At 43.9% G+C, this 21,535-nt stretch overlaps 1 protein-coding gene across 1 annotated transcript in view; it reads right to left on the bottom strand.

Moving 5' to 3' along the window:
* Window positions 1–21,535, bottom strand: part of LOC137383525 (BAR/IMD domain-containing adapter protein 2-like 1) — a 148,306-nt gene that overhangs the window by 82,516 nt on the left and 44,255 nt on the right. The window contains exons 4-6 of the mRNA XM_068056570.1: window positions 7,665–7,726; window positions 6,917–6,988; window positions 4,748–4,885 (exon numbers count right to left, since the gene is read on the bottom strand). Of these exons, the coding sequence (XP_067912671.1) occupies window positions 4,748–4,885; window positions 6,917–6,988; window positions 7,665–7,726 (272 nt within the window). The remainder of the gene's footprint in view (window positions 1–4,747; window positions 4,886–6,916; window positions 6,989–7,664; window positions 7,727–21,535) is intronic.

The raw sequence follows: 21,535 nt of genomic DNA, 5'->3' as shown, positions 1-21,535 counted from the left end.
AATTTTCAGCCTTCCATTTTATTTCTGATTTTGCCCCAACCGAGTCTACCTTCAGGTCCCCATCCCCCTGCCAAACTAGTTTAAACCCTCTCCAACAGCACTAACAAAACTTTCCGCAAGGAACTCAGTCCAGGCTTTGTTCAGGTGCAACCCGTTTAGCCTGTACAGGCCCCATCTTCCCCAGAGCCTGTCTCAATGTCCCAAGCATCTAAAGCCCTCCCTCCTGCATCATCTCTCCAGCCACACATTCATCTGTCTTATCCTCTATTCACTTGCGTGTGGCACTGGGAGTAATCCAGATTGGGTGGCGCAGTGGTTAGCACCTCGGCCTCACAGCTCCAGCGACCCAGATTCAGTTCTGGGTACTGCCTGTGCGGAGTTTGCAAGTTCTCCCTGTGACCGCGTGGGTTTCCGCCAGGTGCTCCGGTTTCCTCCCACAGCCAAAGATTTGCAGGTTGATAGGTAAATTGGCCTTTGTAAATTGCCCCTAGTGTAGGTAAGTGGTAGGAGAATGGTGGGGATGTAGTAGGGAATATGGGATTAATGTAGGATTAGTATAAATAGGTGGTTGTTGGTCAGCACAGACTCGGTGGGCCGAAGGGCCGGTTTCAGTGCTGTATCTCTAAATAAATAAATACTACTTTTGAGGTCCTGCTTGCTAATTTCTTACCTAGCTCCCTAAATTCTGACTGCAGGACTACATCCCTCTTTCCAACTATGTCGTTGGTTCCGATGTGGACCACAACCGTTCACCCTCCCCCTTCAGGATGCTCTGCAGCAGCTCAGTGACATCCTTGACCCTGGCACCAGGAAGGCAACACACCATCCTGGATTCACATCTGCGGTCACAGAAACGCCTTGTTGTTCCCCTGATGATTGAATCACCCATCACTATGGCTCTTCCAGTCTTCCCTGTACCTCCGTGTGCAGCTGAGCCACCCATGGTGCCATGGACTTGGCTCTAGCTGTGCTCCCCAGATGAACCATCACTCTCATCAGTATTCAGAACCGAATACCTGTTGGAGAGTGAGATGCAATCAGGGGTCTCCTGCATGTTTCTTTTTGACTGCCTGGCGGTCATTCATTCCCTCTCTCCCTGCATAATCTTAAGCTATCCACGTAGCTCTCATCCTCATGAATGCACTGCAGTGTCACCAGCTGCTGCTCAAGTTCCGAAACCTGGAGCCAAACTGCCTCAATTGATGACAATTCCTGCACAAATGGTTATCCAGGATACGGGAAGCATCCTGGAGCTCCCAAATAGCACTCTCGAGGTTGAAGCAACCCTGCCATACCTTTAATTTATTAGTTGATCCTTTGCTACCACTAAAAAAAAAATGTTACCAATACTAAAACATCTTAGAACTATTAGTAAAACCTTACAAGTACTGAAGGGCCAACATGTTCCCACAAAGGTGATGGGTAGGACCAGTAAGACCAAGAACCCTGGATGTCAAGCAATATAGAGGATTGCAGAAGGAAATAAAAGGAGGCTTATGGCAGAATCAGAGGGCTGAAAACAGCCGAGGCTTTAGAGGAGTACAGAAAGTGTAGGGGGGTACTTAAAGTAATCAGGAGAGCGAAGAGGGGGCATGAAAAACACTGGCGGGCAAGATAAAGAAAAATCCCAAGGCATTTTATATATTAAGGACAAGAGGATAACCAGGGAAAGAGTAGGACCCATTAGGGACCAAAGTGGCAATGTGTGTGGAGCCAGAGGATGTAGGTGAGGTTCTAAATGATTACCTTTCATCTGTGTTCACTATGGAGAAGGACAATGTAGGTGTAGAGATCAGGGAGGGGGATTGTGATATACTCGAACAAATTAGCATTGAAAGGGAGGAGGTATTAGCAGTTTTAGTGGACTTAAAAGTGGATAAGTCCCCAGGCACAGATGAGAAGTATCCCAGGCTACTAGGTGAGGCAAGAGAGGAGATTGCAGGGGCTCTGACACAAATTTTCAAATCCTCTCTGGCCACAGGAGATGTGCCAGAGGACTGGAGGACAGCAAATGTGGTACCATTATTCAAGAAGGGTAGCAGGGATAAACCAGGTAATTACAGGCCAGTGAGTCTAACATCAGTGGTAGGGAAACTATTGGGAAAAATTCCGAAGGACAGGATTAATTTCCACTTGGAGAGGTAGGGATTAATCAAGGATAGTCAGCATGGCTTTCTCGGAGATCATGTCTAACAAATTTGATTGAATTTTTCAAGGAGGTAACTAAGTGTGTAGATGAGGGTAAAGCCGTTGATGTAGTCTACATGGACTTTAGTAAGGCTTTTGTGAGGGTCCCGCATGGAAGATTGGTTAAGGAGCTAAGAGCCCATGGGATCCAGGGTAATTTGGTAAATTGGACCCAAAATTGGCTTAGTGGCAGGAGGCAGAGGTTAATGGTCGAGGGTTGTTTCTGCGAGTGGAAGCATGTGACCAGTGGGGTACCGCAGGGATCGGTGCTGGGGCCCTTGCTGTTTGTAGTGTGCATTAATGATTTAGATGTGAACATAGAAGATATGATCAGTAAGTTGGCAGATGACACGAAAATTCGTGGTGTCGTATATAGTGAGGAGGAAAGCCTTAGATTACAGGATGATATAGATGGGCTGGTAAGATGGGCAGAGCAGTGGCAAATGGAATTTAATCCTGAGAAGAGTGAGGTGATGCATTTTGGGAGGACTAACAAGGCAAGGGAATATACAATGGATGGTAGGCCTCTAGGAAGTATAGAGGGTCAGAGGGACCTTGGTGTACTTGTCCATAGATCACTGGAGGCAGCAACACAGATAGATAAGGTGGTTAGGAAGGCAGATGGGATACTTGCTTTTATTAGCCGAGGCACAGAATATAAGAGGAGGGAGGTTATAATGGAGCTGTATGAAACGCTAGTTAGGCCACAGCTGGAGTATTGTGTACAGTTCTGGTCGTCACAGTATAGGAAGGTTGTGATTGCACTGGAGTGGGTGCAGAGGAGATTCACCCGGATGCTGCCTGGGCTGGAGCATTTCAGCTATGAAGAGAGATTGGATAGGCTAGGGTTGTTTTCCTTAGGACAGAGAAGGCTGAGGAGGGACCTGATTGAGGTATACAAAATTATAAGGGGCATTGATAGGTTAGATAGGAAGAAACTTTTTCCCTTAGCGGAGGTGTCAATAACCAAGGGCATAGATTTAAGGTAAGGGGCAAGAGGTTTAGAGGGTATTTGAGGAAAAAAAATTTCACCCAGAGGATGACTGGAATCTGGATCGCATTGCCTGAAGGGGTGGTAGAGACAGGAACCCTCACAACATTTAAGAAGTATTTAGATGAGCACTTGAAACGCCATAGCATACAAGGCTATGGGTCAAGTGCTGGAAAATGGGATTAGAATAGATGGCCGGTGCGGACACGGTGGGCCGAAGGGCCTGTTTCTGTGCTGCATAACTTTATGACTAGTTAAAATAAACTTTACTCAAAAAAAAAACTCACCTGCTACTCAATTGTTCCTTCATACTTAATTTTTCTTCTCATTTTTAGTCTGCCAATTGTTGAGACGCAGTCCCTGAGCTGTAATACTCACCAGCCAAACACCTACCTGCTTCCCTGTGACATCACACCTCTCTGTTCCCTTTCTGAATGCGGGCTCCAACTGGTTACAGGCGACAGCAAGCCCTGCTGGTCTCGCTGATTCACGCTGTTTATAGTCTCGCTGATTCACGCTGTTTATAGCCCCGCTGGTCTCGCTGATGCGCGCTCTCTGACTGAGTGCAGTCAAATTTACTTTTTCTTAATTAATTTATAGTTTCCCTCCTTATCGAACTCCCTCGCTTACCAAACCCCCTTCTTCACACTCTGTGCCTCCAGTGCAAGTATATCCTTTCTTAAATGTGGAGACCAAAACTGCACACAGTATTCCAGCTGCATTCTCACCAAAGCCCTGTGCAATTTTAGTAAGACTTCTTTATTCCTGTACTCCAATCCCCTTGCTATAAAGGCCAACATGCCATTTGCCTTCCTAACAGCCTGCTGCACCTGCATGTTGACTTTGTGCATTCCTTGTACGAGTACACAAAGTTTCTCTGAACATCAACACGTCAGTTTCAAAGCTTTTTTAAAAAATTCTGCTTTTCTATTTTTATGACAACTTCATGCTTCCCTACATTATACACCATTTGCCATCTTTTGCCCACTCACTTAACCTGTCTATATCTCTTTGCAGCCTCTCTATGTCCTCTCTGCAGCTTATCTTTCCACCGAGCTTTGTATCATCAGTAAACTTAGATACATTATTCTCTGTCTCTTCATCCAAGTCATTATTAGAGTGTAAATAGCTGAGGCTCCAGCACTGTACATTCAACATTCACCACTGAAAAAGATATATATTGTGCTAGTTTAACTCGATATTTTAGATTAAAATTCATAGATCAGCCCAATCCTGATGCCTGCACCCATTCTTTTCAACAAGTGGTCATCTCCTTGCTTCTCTACCTCAGAGATACTTACACAATTTTAATATTCACATCATTGCCCAGGCTGAATATGAATTTAAGCAATTTTCAGAGAAACAAACATAAAAGGCTAGGCAGTGAAGTGCTCCATCCTTTAAAGAACGTATTAGCTATGCCCCAAACCATCTCACCAGCAAACCATAGACACAATTTAGAAGAATTAATAGTTTAGACTCTGCACATTCTCTGATGAAGGAGGGAGATGACAGCAATAGGATAGGAAATTACTTGTCAGTTTATACAAAAAATAAGCTAATACCCACCTCCATTTCTTTACTTTCATATTTGTAAGCATTTTTCGTTCCTTGACTTTTCCTTCTAAGTTTTTTGAGCTCTGCTTGAGACTTCTCAAGAGAATCCAATTTAGTTCTATGTTCTGTTTGGTACTTTTTAAGAGTTGCCTGCAAGTAAAATTACATCAACACATTAATCTGCAGTTTTTTGAATTACCAAAAAAAACTTCAATTGATTCGACTATCTTGCAGAGCAATAGTTGAGAATTCTACTTGGCTGAAGGTTTTACAGCAGTTCAAACCTAGGAATAACTGACTCTGCTTAATTCATCAACATTGCTGAAATTCAGGTAAGTATTAGTTTCATTCCTTATGTGCATTCTTAATCTTTGTTACTCTGTCTTTTCAATATTAAAATAATTCGCACCAAGTTCCGTTCACCTATCACTCCTGTTCTCACTGAATTGCTTTGGCTCCCAGTTAACAAATGAACATACGAATTACAAGCAGGAGTAGGCCATTCAATCCCTTCGAGCCTGCTCCGCCATTTAATATGATCATAGCTGATTTGATAGTGGCCTCAACTCCACTTTCCCTGATACCCTTTGACTCAGTTGTTAGCCAAGAATTTATCTATCTCTGCCTTTAAAATATTCAATGACCCTGCCTCCACTGCTCTCTGGGGAAGAAAGTTCTAAAGACCCATAACCCTCAGAGAAAAAAATTCTCACCTTCATCTTAAATGGGCAACCCCATATTTTTAAACTGTGTCCCCTAGTTCTAGTCTCTCTCACAAGGGGAAACATCCTGTCAGCATCCACCCTGTCAAGTCCCCTCAGAAACTTATATGTTTCAATAAGATCACCTCTCATCTTCTAAACTCCAATGGATACAGACCCAACCTGTCCAAGCTTTCTTCACAAGGTAACCCCCACCCCTCAATTCCAGGTATCAGTTAAGTGAACCTTCTCTGAACTGCTTCTGATGCATTTATATCCTGAAATAAATAAGGAGGCCAAAACTGCATACAGTACCCCAGGTGTGGTCGCACCCTATATAATTATGGTAAAACATCCCTACTTTTATAATCATTTCCTAAGCAATGCCTCAATTTTGAAATTCTCAAGCTTATTTTCAAATCCCTCCATATCTCTTCAATCTCCTCCAGTACCACAACCCTCATATCTGTACTCCTCTAATTTTGGCCTCCGGTTTTAATTGCTCCACCAATGCTGGCCGTATCTTCAAGTGCCAACGCCCCAAGCTCTGGAACTTTAAACCTCCCTAAACCTCTCCGCCTCTCTACCTTTCTTTCCTCATTGAAGACTCTCCTTAAAACCTACTACATTGTCCAAGCTTTTGGTCATCTGCCCTAATATTTTTCCTTATGTGGCTGGATATCAAATTTTACTTAGCAATGGTCCTGTGAAGTGCCTTTGGCGTTTTGTTACGCTAAAAGTGTTACATAAATGCAAGTTGCTGTTATAATACAACACCTGAAAATTAAATTGAATAGCATTCCTGTGATCATGGAGCAGTCCTTCAGTTTTTGGTTGAAGGAGGAGATGCTGAGACGAGAACATGGGCAGGAGGTTAAATACTTATTATCTACATAAAATGCTACATTTTTTGCTGTCTCAGTTCTTCCTGCAAGTTCAAATACCTTAAAAACTAAAGAAAAACTAGCTGCTAAAATGCAAAATTGTAGACAAACGCAAGTTTATATCTGTCCTACAATGTCAGTTGAATGAGTTAACAAATTTCTGCTGGATTTATTTCTATGGAAGTATAAAGGGTATTGTTAAGCTATATTATGACAGCCTTGTCCTCTCTGTTTAGGTATACTTGAGCTTTTATTATCCTAGAGATGCTTCAGTTATTGGCTTGAAGTGATTAATTATATGCTCAGGGAAATCACTACTGCTGGCTGTCACTTCAGAATTATCTACAAAATGGCTTTCTTGCAATATATTAACATACCATCAATATTTCAAACATAAACACATTTGGGTGGGACTGGAAAAGAAAGGATATACCCTTTTGGTGGCACAAATTCCAAAACATAGAGTGATATTCAGTACTTGAGAAAGTTGAAGGATTTTCTTTTAAATATCAGTTACATCTGTATTTAGTAGAAGTGGCAATTAATCACCACTTTGCACAAGTTATAGTTGTAGAATAAATACGTTAGATACCTACATTCATGTATTTCATGTCTTGATCAGTTTTTTTCTCCAATTCACTTATGAGGTCTTTATGAAATTTCCTAAACTTGAAGATGGAAAAAAAAAGAACTTTGAATGAGAAACTACAATAGCAAGAAAAGCAAATTCTAAATAAATTCGAAAGCAAAAACTAAATAATGATGAAAGTAGCTTATATATTAACATACTATGTCCCCATCCCCAGTCACCATTTATTTTCTAGCTAATGGTTGGGCAGCAGATGTGAATGACCATCATCCCATAAACTGCTCTAGGCAAATGATAAAGGAATGGCAATGCAAATTTCTCAATAGCTTAGTTTGGAGATTCTTAAAACAGATGTTAAGCTTCCATAGGTGACCAAAACAAATGAATTTCCTTCAACTCTTTAGAGTTCCTTGTTCCTTTGAATTCTCCATTCAAAGGGTAGACAGGCATCCTGCTTTCAGGACTCTTCTGAAATCACTTTGTAATTGGACAACGAAAAGATCTATTAGTGGCTTAAAATGAATCAAACTTAGTTTATCAAATGTTTGGAAAATACAAACAACCTCCTACAATTAGATGGCTGAAATCAGGACCCTAGCATCTGGGAATTATCACACACCAGAACTAGACTATTGCAATTTAAACTTATAAAAGTACAATAATTTTGAAGGATATGTTTAAATTGCAAGACAAATGTAATGTCATTTAAAGTTATTTCAAAGAGTGCAAACCTTAAACGTTTAATATATACATACATTATCTTCCATGTCGATGTTGACTTTTTTGTGTACTTCTGAAATCTCCATTAGGACTTGTCCTGCGGGAACAATTGGAAAATAGATTTAAAAAGATGATCGATTTTAAATCTTTAAAAAAAATTTGCACACTATTTGCTTACTGTAAATGATTTTAAATGATCTGAAAGCAGAGACAGCTACTTCCTGGCCTCCATCAATTGGGTCAATCAACAGCAACTATAGGGTATTGCTTATGCAAGGCATTTGATTCTCTCTGTCTATCTTTCCCCATTTGGAGGAAGCTACAGTTTATACTTGGTCTGGCTGTGATTGGAACTGAACAGGGCAGTCAATATTGAACTGCCATCTTCTGAATCAGTGGACTTGATTTTTAGGCCCTGCTGGGGCTGGGACAGAGGTAGGCAGGCACTAAAAATAGCGTTGCCAGATGGTTCCCCAGTGTCATTCTGCCCCTGGGCCATTTTCACGAAGGCAGGATGGGGGTTGGGAATGGTCGGCAGGCCTACCTGTCATGCGGCGGGTAGCCGATCCAGCTCGTTAAGGGCCACTAAAGGTCAATTAAGGGTGGCTGACTGGGATGTTCCAGTTGGCCTACAGGCCCACAGGCAGCAGCGGCCAGTATAGCCATCTGGAGGCCGCCTCCCGTGTGGCAGAGGGAATCTCCCTTGCAACCCACCACCCACCTCCTCTCCCCGCAACTCCCACTACAGTGCTGCTTTCAAGCTTGCAGACCTCTGATTGGCCCTACAGCTTAGAGAGCCCGACCGCTATCCTTAATTGGTCAGCAAGCCCGGCCTATGGCCATTAATAGGCTGCTCTGGGGAAAATCACATTGAGTGACTGTTTTCCACATGGTGCAGTCTTCTGATCCCCATTTGAGCCTGACGGCAGGGTTCAGAGGCCTGCAGGGAATTCCTGCCCAGTGTCACTATTCTACCCAGTTTATCAAAATGTTTGTGTACATGATGATCTGAGAGCACTGACAAACATTGGCAAAAGTAGCTCTATCACATTACAGAAGAGACATAATTGCTCTGGAGAGAGTACAGAGGAGATTTAGAAGAATGTTGTTAAGGCTTGAAGGTTGCAGCCATGAGGAAAGATTAAATAGGCTAGGGTTGTTTTCTTTCGAACAGAGGAGGCTCAGGGGTGACTTAATTGAGGTGTGCAAAATTATGAGGGGCCTGGATAGAGCAGATAGGAAGACATGTTTCCCCTCGTGAAGAGGTCAATTACTGGCGGCACAGATTTAAGGTGATTGGTAGAAAGATTAGAGGGGACCTGAGGAAAGACATTTTCACCCAGAGGGTGGTGGGTGTCTGAAATTCACTGCCAGGAATGGTGGTGGAGGCAGAACCCCTCAATTCTTTAAAAAGGTACCTGAACATGCATATGAAGTGCAGTAACCTGCAAGGCTACGGACCAGTGCTGGAAGATGGGATTGGGTTGGGCGGCTCTTTTTTTTTCAGCCAGCAGGCCACGATGGGCTGAATGGCCTCCTTCCATGCTGTAATTTTTCTATGGTTCTAGTCAAGAAATTTCATTTCAGATAAGGCTTTGTGCTGTCTTTGGCTCTTGAGGAAGAGGAAAGGGTGCAAATAGCTACAGTTCTCTGCTTGGGGGCTCATGCTACAGCTTTAGTAGCACGGACAGGTCATGAAGTAACTTGGTTGAGGTGAAGTTTGCCTCCCACTTGTTTGAAAGAGATAATCTGGCTTCACTTAGTAATGTCTTTTTCACTTAAGACTTGGAAACTATCTGTGGTGAAAATGCCTGGGAGTTCTCATTTTGCCATACTGAGGAAATAGGCTGATAAGTCCTGCATAATTTCAGAGAGACAGCCCTCTTTCCAGGCTGACAGTATTGTTGCTAATGATGAGATTTTCTTAGAATTTTTCTGTCTTTTCTTCAGGGACTACAAAGGGAAAGATGTACAGGCCCAGGTGTTTTGGAACAGCCCCTTGGCTACAGACAAGTTATCATATCTGTCACTGCTAATCAGAAGGTGTATTTTCTCAGCCTCCATGGCAAAGTGCAATGTCCCAGCTGTGCAACAAGGCCAGTCAGAATGGATAATATACTGTGTGCTGAAGCTTTGGAGGTACAAAGCAGCCTAGAGCCCTTTCATAGAAACATAGAAAATAGGAGCAGAAGTAGGCCATTCTGCCCTTCGAGCCTGCTCCACCATTCATTATGATCATGGCTGATCATCCAACTCAGTAGCCTGTTCCGGCTTTCTCCCCATACCACTTTGATCCCTTTAGACCCAAGAGCTATATCTAACTCCCTTTTGAAAACATACAATGTTTTGGCCTCAACTACTTCCTGTGGTAGCAAATTCCACAGGCTCACCTCTCTCTGGGTGAAGAAATTTCTCCTCATCTCAGTCCTGAAAGGTTTACCCCGTATCCTTAGACTATGACCCCTGGTTCTGCACTCCCCCACCATCATGAACATCCTTCCTGAATCTACCATGTCAAGTTTTGTTAGAATTTTATAGGTTTCAATGAGATCCCCCCTCGCTCTTCTGAACTCCAGCGAATATAATCCTAATCGACTCAATCTCTCCACATACATCAGTCCCGCCATCCCAGGTTTCAGTCTGGTAAACTTCGCTGCACTCCCTCTACAGCAATAACATCCTTCCTCAGATAAGGAGACCAAAACTGCACACAATATTCCAGGTGTGGCCTCACCAAGGCCTTGCATAATTGCAGCAAGACATCCCTGCTCCTGTACTCGAATCCTCTTGCTATGAAGGCCAACATACCATTTGCCTTTTTTTACCGCCTGTTGCACCTGCATGCTTACCTTCAGCGACTGGTGTACGCGAACACCCAGGTCTCGTTGCATATTCCCCTCTCTCAGTTAATAGCCATTCAAGATAATAATCTTCCTTCCTGTTTTTGCTACCAAAGTGGATAACCTCACATTTATCCACATTATACTGCATCTGCCATGCATTAGCCCACTCACTCAACTTGTCCAAATCACCCTGAAGCCTCTCTACATCCTCCTCACAACTCACCCTCCCACCCAGTTTTGTGTCATCTGCAAATTTGGAGATATTACATTTAGTTCCCTCATCTAAATCATTAATGTATATTGTGAATATTTGGGGTCCTAGCACCGATCCCTGGGATACCCCATTAGTCACTGCCTGCCATTTGGAAAAAGACCCATTTATCCCTACTCTTTGTTTCCTGTCCGCCAACCAATTTTCTATCCATTGCAATACACTACACCCAATCCCATGCGCTTTAAGTTTACATGCTATTCTCTTTTGTGGGACTTTGTCCAAAGCCTTCTGGAAGTTCAAATAAACCACATCCACTGGCTCCCCCTCGCCAACTCTACTAGTTACATCCTTGAAGAATTCTAGTAGATATGTCAAGCATGATTTCCTTTTCGTAAATCCACGCTCACTCTGCCCGATTCTACCACTGTTCTCCAAGTGCTCTGCTATAAAATCTTTGATAATGGACTCTAGAATTTTCCCCACTACTGATGCCAGGCTGACTGGTCTATAATTCCCTGCTTTCTCTCTACATCCCTTTTTAAATAGTGGGGTTACATTAGCTACCCTCCAATCTGTAGGAACTGTTCCAGAGTCTATAGAATCTTTCCTGAAGTATACTTGACCCAGACAGCCTCCCCACACTCCAAGACCAACTGCTCCAAGATGGCAGAAACAACCAAGGATTTTACTGTTTGATTAGGCCCCTAAAGTTCCACATAGTGGAATGAATCAACCCTGTAAGACCCCTACTTATGGAGGTAGAATCTTGAATATCTCCCATCCCTAGCCAAGCCTAAGGAATGCCACCAACTCTATATTGAGAATTTCAACATCCCAATATATGCACCAGTAAGTACTGCGCAAAATTATACAGTGACTTTGTGAATGTATTAGTTACTCTATCTAAAGAAATTTTTTTCAGACTACTATCTTCTGTGATTTATTATGTCATACGCATACAAGATGTTACAGGTTCACAAGACACTCCCAAATGCAATCTGCCCTATTTGCCTAGCAACAGATCAAGACTGTTTAGCAAACATCAATGTTTGTGCAATGAGGAAAGACTCATCTAGCAACAGTGGAACACAACGATATGTACATATCTAAGACTACTCATAAATGATTAACATAACATTACTGTGAAAGGAAAATCTAAGTAGTATTATTTGTTCAAATAATTCCTTTACTGCCTACTGGGGGTAAATACAAAATATTCAATTACTTTTTAAAAAATAAGTTAATGTTATCACCTCCATAGTGATCTGCTTGATTGATTCGCTTGCCTCTAGGCATACCCTGCTGGTATTTACCCAATGTTAAGTGCATCTACATCATAACTATTACTGCAATCAATGAGGTAGCTTTAGCATATGTGGAATGCCGCCCCTTGGTGATATCGAGCTTAGGCAAGGCGGGTCTGCATTCAGTGAATGCTGACTTTTTTAAATCCAAAAAAAAAACGTTCAATGAATATTTCAACATCTTTTTTCCTGCTTGCGGTAAAGAAACATTTTTCTTGTAATTTTTATTTTGTACCAACTCAATGACATGTTGACTATTCTATTTTTTAACCTATTTAAATATGTTGTCGTCCAATACTATCATTCCAACAATTAATATAAACTAAAACCATTTAGGGAAAGATGATCGACACTTCAATCTAAAGTCATTGGAAGCACTTGGAAAATATGGGAATTTCCTAATTATGTTGAAACAGCCCCAGCCAGTTCCTATGGAAATTGTCCAATTAATGATGGAGTTGCTACAAAACACTGAAGGAATATTAAAGGGTAATGTTACCTTCATTTTTTGTGATCCATATTATGTTTTTTTAAAAAAACAACTTAGTAAAAACAAAGACTTGCATTTATATAGCACCTTTCATGTCCTCAGGACATCATAAAGTGCTTTACTACCAATGAAGTACCTTTGGAGTGTCATCACTGTTCTAATGTAGGAAACTCGGAGGTCAATTTGCACACAGCAAGTTCCCATAAACAGCAATGTTTTTCCTTGTCTAACTTATCCAAGTCAGTCATAATCTTGTACACCTCAATCTCCTTTGCTCCAGGGAGAACAAGCCCAACTTTTCCAACCTAACCTTGTAACTAAAATCACCCATCCCTGGAACCATTCTGGTAAATCTCCTTTGCACCCTCTCAAGGACCTTCACATGCTTCCTAAAGTGTGAACAGAACTGGATGCAATACTCCAGTTGGGGACTAACCAGAACTTTAAAAAGGTTCAGCATAACTTCCCTACTTTTGTACTCAATGCCTCTATTTGTGAAGCCCAAGATCCCGTATGCTTTGCTAACCACGCTCTCAATATGTCCTGCCACCTTTAAAGATCAATGCACATACACCCCCAGGTCCTGCTGTTCCCGCGCACTCTTTAGAACTGCATCATTAAGTCTACTTTGCCTCACCCCATCTCTTCTGCCAAAATGCATCACCTCACACTTGTTTGTATTAAATTCCATCTGCCAATTGTCTGCTCATTCTGCTAGCCAATCTATGTCCTGTTGCAGGCGGTTCATATCATCCTTGCTGTTCGCAACTCTTAAGTTTGGTATCATCGGCACATTTTGAAATTGCACTCTGTATTCCAAGATCCAAGTCATTTATATATAGCAAAAAAAAAAAAGCAGTGGTTCTCGCACTGACCCTTGGGTAACATCACTATCTACCATCTTCCAGTCTGAAAAACAACCATTTACCACAATTCGCTGCTTTCGGTCCTTGAGTTATTTTTTAAAAATCCAATTTGATGCTACCTCTCCTATTCCAAAAGCCACAATTTTGTTAATCAACCTTTTATGTGATATCTGGTCGAACACTTTCTCAAAATCCATAGAGAACATCCACCGCATTCCTTTCATCAACCTTCTCTGTTACTTCATCTAAAAATGCAATTAGTCAAGCATCATCTGCCTTTTACAAATCCATGCTGGTTATCCTTAATTAACTCAATCAAACTTCTCCAAGTGCCTGTTGATTTTTTCCCCTGATTATTGTTTCTCAAACCTCACCCACCACTGATGTTAAACTAACTGGCCTGTAGTTGCTAGGACTGTCCTTACAACCCTTCTTGAATAATGGTGTCACATTTCCCACTCTTCAATCCTTTGGCACCTCCCTCGTATCTAGGAAAGATTGGATTATTGCTATCTCCACCCCAACTTTTTTTTTTATTTCCAAAATATACTTCATTCATAAAAATCTGCAAAAATTACATTGCCAAACAGTTTCAAACAGCACCAAAAAATACAAACTTTGCAAGGGAGATCAGTTTCCTTCTAGACTATCATGAGTTTCTTCACAACCCTTCCATTTCACTATTGTCATGCCAATTACAGTTTCACATTTACAGCAAAAGAAAATATCAACGATACAGTTCGAGGGGTTTCCCATGGATCCAGCCCCTCAGTTCAGCTTGGTGGGGGGACCTTACACTGTGGTCTTTCCCCATTGAGCCTTTGCTGCGGCTGCCCCAAGCTTTAGTGCGTCCCTCAGCACGTAGTCCTGGACCTTGGAATGTGCCAGTCTGCAACATTCGGTGGTGGACAACTCTTTGCGCTGGAAGACCAGCAAGTTTCGGGCAGACCAAAGGGCGTCTTTCGCCGAATTGATAGTCCTCCAGCAGCAGTTGATGTTTGTCTCGGTGTGCGTCCCTGGGAACAGCCCGTAGAGCACAGACTCCTGTGTTACAGAGCTGCTTGGGATGAACCTCGACAAAAACCACTGCATCTCTTTCCACACCTGCTTTGCAAAGACACATTCCAGGAGGAGGTGGGCGACCGTCTCTTCCCCACCACAGCCACCGCGGGGGCATTGTGCGGAGGGGGCGAGACTTCGGGTGTGCATGAAGGATCTGACGGGGAGGGCCCTTCTCACCACCAGCCAAGCTACGTCTTGGTGCTTGTTTGAAAGTTCTGGTGATGAGGCATTCCGCCAAATGACTTTGACGGTCTGCTCGGGGAACCATCCGACAGGATCCACCGTCTCCTTTTCCCGTAGGGCCTTGAGGACATTCCGTGCAGACCACTGCATGATGGACCGGTGGTCCAAGGTGTTTTCCCGCAGAAACTGCTCCACGAAGGATAGGTGGTACGGCATGGCCCAACTGCATGGAGCGTTCCGCGGCAATGTGCCCAGGCCCATCCTTCGCAACACCGGGGACAGATAGAACCTCAGCACGTAGTGACACTTGGAGTTTGCATACTGGAGATCTACACACAGCTTGATGCAGCCGCACACGAAGGTGGTCATCAGGATGAGGGCCACGTTGCGTACATTTTTCCCGCCCTTGTCCAGAGATTTGAACATCGTGTCCCTCCGGACCCGGTCCATTTTAGATCCCCAGAGGAAGCGGAAAATGGCTCGGGTGACTGCCACGGCACAGGAGTGGGGTATGGGCCAGACCTGCGCCACGTAGAGAAACGACGTGAGCGCCTCGCACCTGATGACCAGGTTCTTACCCACAATGGAGAGAGATCGCTGCCCCCACATGCCCAACTTTTGTCGTACCTTGGCTACTCGCTCCTCCCATGTTTTGGTGCACGCCCCGGCCCTTCCGAACCATATCCCCAGCACCTCAGGTAATCTGACCTGACGGCGAAGGGGACAAAGGATCGGTCAGCCCAGTTCCCAAAGAACATGGCCTTGCTCTTGCCGTGGTTAACTTTGGCTCCCGAGGCCAGTTCGAACTGGTCGCAGATGCTCATCAGTCTGCGCACGGATAGCGGATCCGAGCAGAAGACGGCGACGTCATCCATGTATGGGGAGGTTTTAACCTGAATGCCTCCGCTGCCTGGGATTGTCACCCCTCTTATGCTCGCATCCTTCCTAATAGACTCAGCAAAGGGTTCAATACAGCAAACAAACAAGACTGGGGAGAGAGGACAGCCCTGTCTGACTCCAGATTTGATCGGGAAACTTTCCGATTCCCACCCGTTGATTGAGACTGCGCTACTGATGTTTGTGTAGAGCAGTTGGATCCAATTGCAGATTCCCTCCCCAAACCCCATTTTGGAAAGCACGTCCATCATGTAGGTGTGCGATATCCTGTCAAAAGCCTTCTCCTGGTCCAGGCCGATGAGGCAGGTGTCCACCCTCCTGTCCCGTACGTAGGCGATCGTATCCCTGAGTAGCGCGAGACTATCAGAGATCTTCCTGCCGGGTACAGTACAGGTCTGATCGGGGTGAATCACCAACTCCAGAGCAGATTTGACTCGACTGGCTATGACTTTGGACAGAATTTTGTAATCAACATTAAGCAGTGAGATGGGCCGCCAATTTCTGATTTCTGCCCTCTCCCCCTTCTGCTTGTAAATGAGGGTGATGATGCCTTTCCTCATGGATTCTGACATGCTGCCGGCCAGGAGCATACTCTCATATACTTCCAGCAGGTCCGGGCCGACCCAGTCCCACAGGGCCGAGTACAACTCGACCGGTAAGCCGTCGCTCCCGGGAGTTTTACTCGTCTCGAAGGACTCGACAGCCTTTGTCAGCTCGTCCAATCTCTCCCTCCTGCTGTCATCTAAGACCTCTGTGATAGATGACAGGAAGGACTGGGAGACTCTGCTGTCTGTGGGCTTCGCGTCATATAGCCCAGCATAAAAGGATTTGCTGATCCTTAGAATGTCGGACTGCGAAGTAGTAACGCGAGCGCGTCTCGTCCTGCTCGATGGAGCGGACTCTGGACCGGAAGATGATCTTGGAGGCCTTCTTGGCAAAGAGCGAGGCCTGCTGGCTCTTCACCTCTTGGAGGTCCTCTTTGACCTTGACCCCCATTGACTGCAACCGGAGTAGATTTTGCATAATTTTCTGGAGTCGGGACATTTCCCTCTGTCTCTCTCTCGCCCTCTGAACACCTTTGTGGATGAAGAACCTCTTGATGTTCTCCTTGATCGCTTCCCACCAGTGAACTGGAGACTCAAAGAGGGGTTTCACGGTCCTCCAACCTTTTTAATCCCTTTTGAGTTCCTCAACGTTCTCTGGGGTCAGCAGTGTAGCATTGAGCTTCCACGTCCCTCTGCCAACCCGCTGGTCGTCGTGTAAGTGACAGTCGGCCAGTAAGAGGCAGTGGTCGGAGTAGAACACCGGCTTGACGTCGGTGGATCCGACCGTGACAGCACGGGACACAAACAGGAAGTCAATCCTGGAACGGGCAGACCCGTCCGATCTTGACCATGTGTATCTGCGCTGCGCTCAGTCTGCAGGTTTGCTGAAGACGTTGTGCAGTTTGGCATCTTTAACTGTTTCCATTAGGAATCTGGACGTAGCGTCCAGTTTGCTGTAGTCACTGCCGGATCGTCCAGCCGCATCGATGATGCAGTTGAAGTCACCGCCTAGGATGACCGGCCTGGACGTCGCCAGCAGCAGTGGGAGCTGCTGGAAGACGGTCAGCCGCTCGCTGCGTTGTACCGGGGCGTACACGTTGATCAACCGGAGCGGAGCACTGTTGTACATCACGTCTGCTACGAGGAGGCGACCGCCCACTACCTCCTTAACTTCGGAGATGGTGAAGTTACCTCCCCGCAGCAGAATACCCAGGCCGGAGGAACGGCAATCATTACCCCCCGACCAGATCGATGGCCCGTGGGACCACCATCGCGACCACTGCCTGTAGTTGCTGAGGTGTGGTATTCCACACTCCTGCAGAAACAGGAGGTCAGCTTTGACCTTGGCAAGGTAATCCAAGGTTGAAACACATTGCGTAGTAGATTTAATGCTACGCACATTAATGGAAGCAATTCTTACACCCATTTTTTTTTTTTTGGAAGTTATTTGCTGCTTCCCATACCATTTGTCCTTGCTCGTCCCAGTCCTTCGGGACGTTCCTGCATACCCATCGTGTGCGCAAGCAGTTTCACGTTGGTTGGGCTCAGAAACCCCTCCTGCTTTTTCATGCAGTGTTTGTTCTGCTCGGGTGACATCGGGGGGGTCTTGTAGGCAGAGGGGATTGGGTGTGCGATCTCCAACCCAACTTCCTTTAGCAACCTGGGATGCAAGCCATGCGGACCGGGAGACTTATCTATTCTAAACATAGCCAAGCCTTTCCAGTACCTCCTCGCTCTCAATTTCTACCTATCCATTGCCTCACTCTGCTTCTACCAATACTTTGTCAGATACATCTTCCTTGGTAAACACTGATACAAAGTACTCATTAAATTATTCTAGTGTTGCAGTGTGGCTTTAAGAATATATGACCCTCTTTGTCCCATAATACCCCACTCCACCTCTTACTATTTACATGCCGGTTGAATATTTGAGTTCCCCTTTATGTTGACTGCCATTCTATTCTCATATTCTCTCATTGCCAGTCTTATTTTCCACTTCACCTCTCCTCTCAACTTATTGCATTTGACCTGGTTCTCAACTGAAGAATTCAACTGACATGCATTATGCACCCTCTTTCTGTGTTTCATCATAATCTCCATCTCTCTGGTCATTCAAGGAGCACTGTTTTTGGCTCCCCTACCTTTCATCCTTGTTGGAATGTACCTCGTCTGTAGCTGAAGCATCCCTTCCTTAAAGATAACCCATTGCTCCGTTACAGTTTTGCCCTTCAGTCTTTGGTTCCATTTTATCCTGGCTAGATCCCTTCTCATCGCATTGAAATTAGCCCTCTTCCAATCTAGCCATTCTACTTTATAATGTTCCTTGCTTTTCTGCATTATGAGGCTAAACCTTATGATACATTGATCACTCTTACCCACATGGTCTCCCACAGACATTTGGTTCACTTGGCCCACCTCATTTCCCAGCACCAGATCCAGTAATGCCTCTTTTTTGGTTGGGCCGAGTTTCTGGATTGGACTCGCCACCTTCTGACTCAGGATAAAACTGTTTGGCCAGTTCTCAGTTCACAGAAACAATTTTCTTCAACACCTGGACTTAGACCAGTTTAAAACAAATAACGGCATATAATACAAGTAAAAACAAAGCTTAATGTTACACCAGAGGGGAGCTTTTAGTGAGCCACTAACAACAATGGCGGGCCTTGTGGCACTGCTTGAAGCTGAACCACAAGAACTTGTTCTACTAACTGTTACTTCCAGCAATATTTCACTATTTGGATGGGGACAGGCACTTCTGACCAGTCAAATTTTTACAAAGGAAACAAAAAAAGAGGAATAAGCCCGTTAAGAGGCTTAATGTATAAATAAGCAGTAAAGATCAATGTTTAATGCAAAGTTGTTAATCAGATAATAGAATATTTCTTTACACGTTGAAAATTTTCCTCTTCGTTAAAAAGATTATCTACAGATAAGCAGAAGTCATTATCAATACTCTGCATTGTTTTAAAGCAATTACATTTTAACATGAGAATCTTTAGACACCATACACAAACAGTTGTAAATTTCAAAATCCTACTCATGGTTTCAAAGTACTCTCATTGTGCAACTACATTCCTAAAAGGTGCTATTTAAAGACACTTAGTTGACAAGCAGAGGGATTGGCTTGCTGTCAATCTCTAGGATTTGCTTTCACTACACCACAATTTTGTGAAAATTGAGCTTTTTTGTGACAAGGGAGGAGTTGGGGGAAGAGGAAATAGACATATTGCATTAGTGCAGGGAATGAAAACACCCACATTCATTAAATCCTTTTTTATTATTCATTCATGGGATGTGGGCGTCGCTGGCTAGGCCAGCATTTATTGCCCATCCCGAATTGCCCTTGAGAAGGTGGTGGTAAGCTGCCTTCTTGAACCGCTGCAGTCCATGTGAGATAGGTACACCCACAGTGTGGTTAGGAAGGGAGTTACAGGATTTTGACCCAGCGACAGTGAAGGAAGGGCGATATAATTCCAAGTCAGGATGGTGTGTGACTTGGAGGTGAATTTGCAGGTGGTGGTGTTCCCATGCATTTGCTGCTCCTGTTCTTCTAGTTGGTAGAGGTCGCGGGTTTGGAAGGTGCTGTCTAAGGAGCCTTGGTGCATTGCTGCAGTGCATCTTGTAGATGGTACACAGTGCTGCCACTGTGCGTCAGTGGTGGAGGGAGTGAATGTTTGTGAATGGAGTGCCAATCAAGCGGGCTGCTTTGTCCTGGATGGTGTTGAGCTTCTTGAGTGTTGTTGGAGCTGCACCCGTCCAGGCAAGTGGAGAGTATTCCATCACACTCCTGACTTGTGCCTGGTTGATGGTGGACAGGCTTTGGCAAGTCAGGAGATGAGTTACAAGAGCCTCTGACCTGCTCTTGTAGCCACGGTATTTATAGGGCTACTCCAGTTCAGTTTCTGGTCAATGGTAGCCCCTAGGATGTTTATAGTGGGGGATTCAGCGATGTCAAGGGGGAATGTTAAGGGGAGATGGTAAAATTCTCTCTTGTTGGAGATGGTCATTCAGCTAATTCATTCATTCATGATCATTGAGCTAACCTTTTAATTTCAACACAAGTTATCTCCTGAGGCTGGCACAAAGCTAAGAAATTTTATGATGGGTTACTTGCTTTGCCATTCCTACAAATGACAAATAAGTTGATTGCAATAACCTTCCAATGTTTTTGTGGGGGAAAAACAGAAGGCACCAATCAGATATTGAAGTATACTTTGGGTAATGCATTGCAATGATTTTATCAAATACTTGAACAGAGGTGGATCAGAGATAGAGAAAGGAGTCTTACTCCAATGTATAGATTATTATATAGAACTAAAATTGTAACTATTAATGTAAAGAAATAGCACATTTCTACACCCAACCTTAGGAGTGCAATAAAGTTGGCCCAACGAGTAAGTCACCATTATCTGCGCAACACGTTTTTAAACTTAAGTTTGAAATGCGGGTACTTTTCTGACAAATACTTGGAAGAAATGACTATTGTAGAAGTTTATCCTGGATTTTTAACAATTTCTCTTTTGTACTGGAAGATCAATATAACCAAATGAAAGGAGGCAGAAGTCCCGTTCACCTATTATCCCAGTGCTTGCTGACCTCCCGGTCAAGCAACATCAATTTTAAAATTCTCATCTTTCTTTTCAAATTCCTCTATGGCCTGCCCCTCCCCATCTATTATCTCCTCCAACCCCACAAACTCCCCAGATCTCTGCGCTCCTTTAATTCTGGCCTCTTGAGCATGCCTGATTTTAAATCGCTTCATCATTGGTGGCTACACCTGCAGTTGCCAGGGCCCAAAACTCTGGATTACCCTCCCTACAACACTCCGCCTCTCTACCTTTGAGACATTCCTTAAAACCTACCTCTTTGACCAAGTGTTTGGCCATCTGCTCCAATATCAACTTGCGGCTCAGAGTTAAATTTGCTTTATAACACTCCTGTGAAGTGCCTTGAGACATTTTATTATGTTAAAGGTGCTATATAAATATAAATTACTTTGTCATGGAACTGTTTTTTCTCTTCTGATTAAAACAGTGTGCCTTTAAGACTGAGCACAGTGTGCCAGCAGTTGCACCTGTTTCCAAGGCCACAGGAGAAAGGTCACATGGTGTACTGTAACTTTTAACTGAGGATAAAGACTAGTTTCAACCAGTTTGAACTGGAGTCCAGCGAAGTGAGCTCTGAAGTAAGAAGCTGTCTATTTCTCTTAGCAGAAAAACTACATTGAGTTCCAGGCTGTGTTATTGCCTAAGGAGAGAAAATAAAACCTGGTAAAAGAACATTTGCCTTCAAGATTGACTTTCTGTTGTTTGTTTGTGTTTGCTGGAATTCTCAGTAAAGTTTCTACTGAAAAACTACCAATTTTAGAATCTAAATAGACCTGTGGCTATACTCCTCGTTAAAAGAACTGTGTGACGCCTGTTGTAACCAAAGTGCTGCGAATGCCTATCTATTAAAAGACTGTTTTGTCAAGTTCGCCTGGAGACTTCAAGTGGCATCTGA

This window comes from Heterodontus francisci, chromosome 24 (genome assembly GCF_036365525.1).
Source record: "Heterodontus francisci isolate sHetFra1 chromosome 24, sHetFra1.hap1, whole genome shotgun sequence".
NCBI lineage: Eukaryota > Metazoa > Chordata > Chondrichthyes > Heterodontiformes > Heterodontidae > Heterodontus > Heterodontus francisci.
This window is presented reverse-complemented; position numbering and strand designations above follow the sequence as displayed.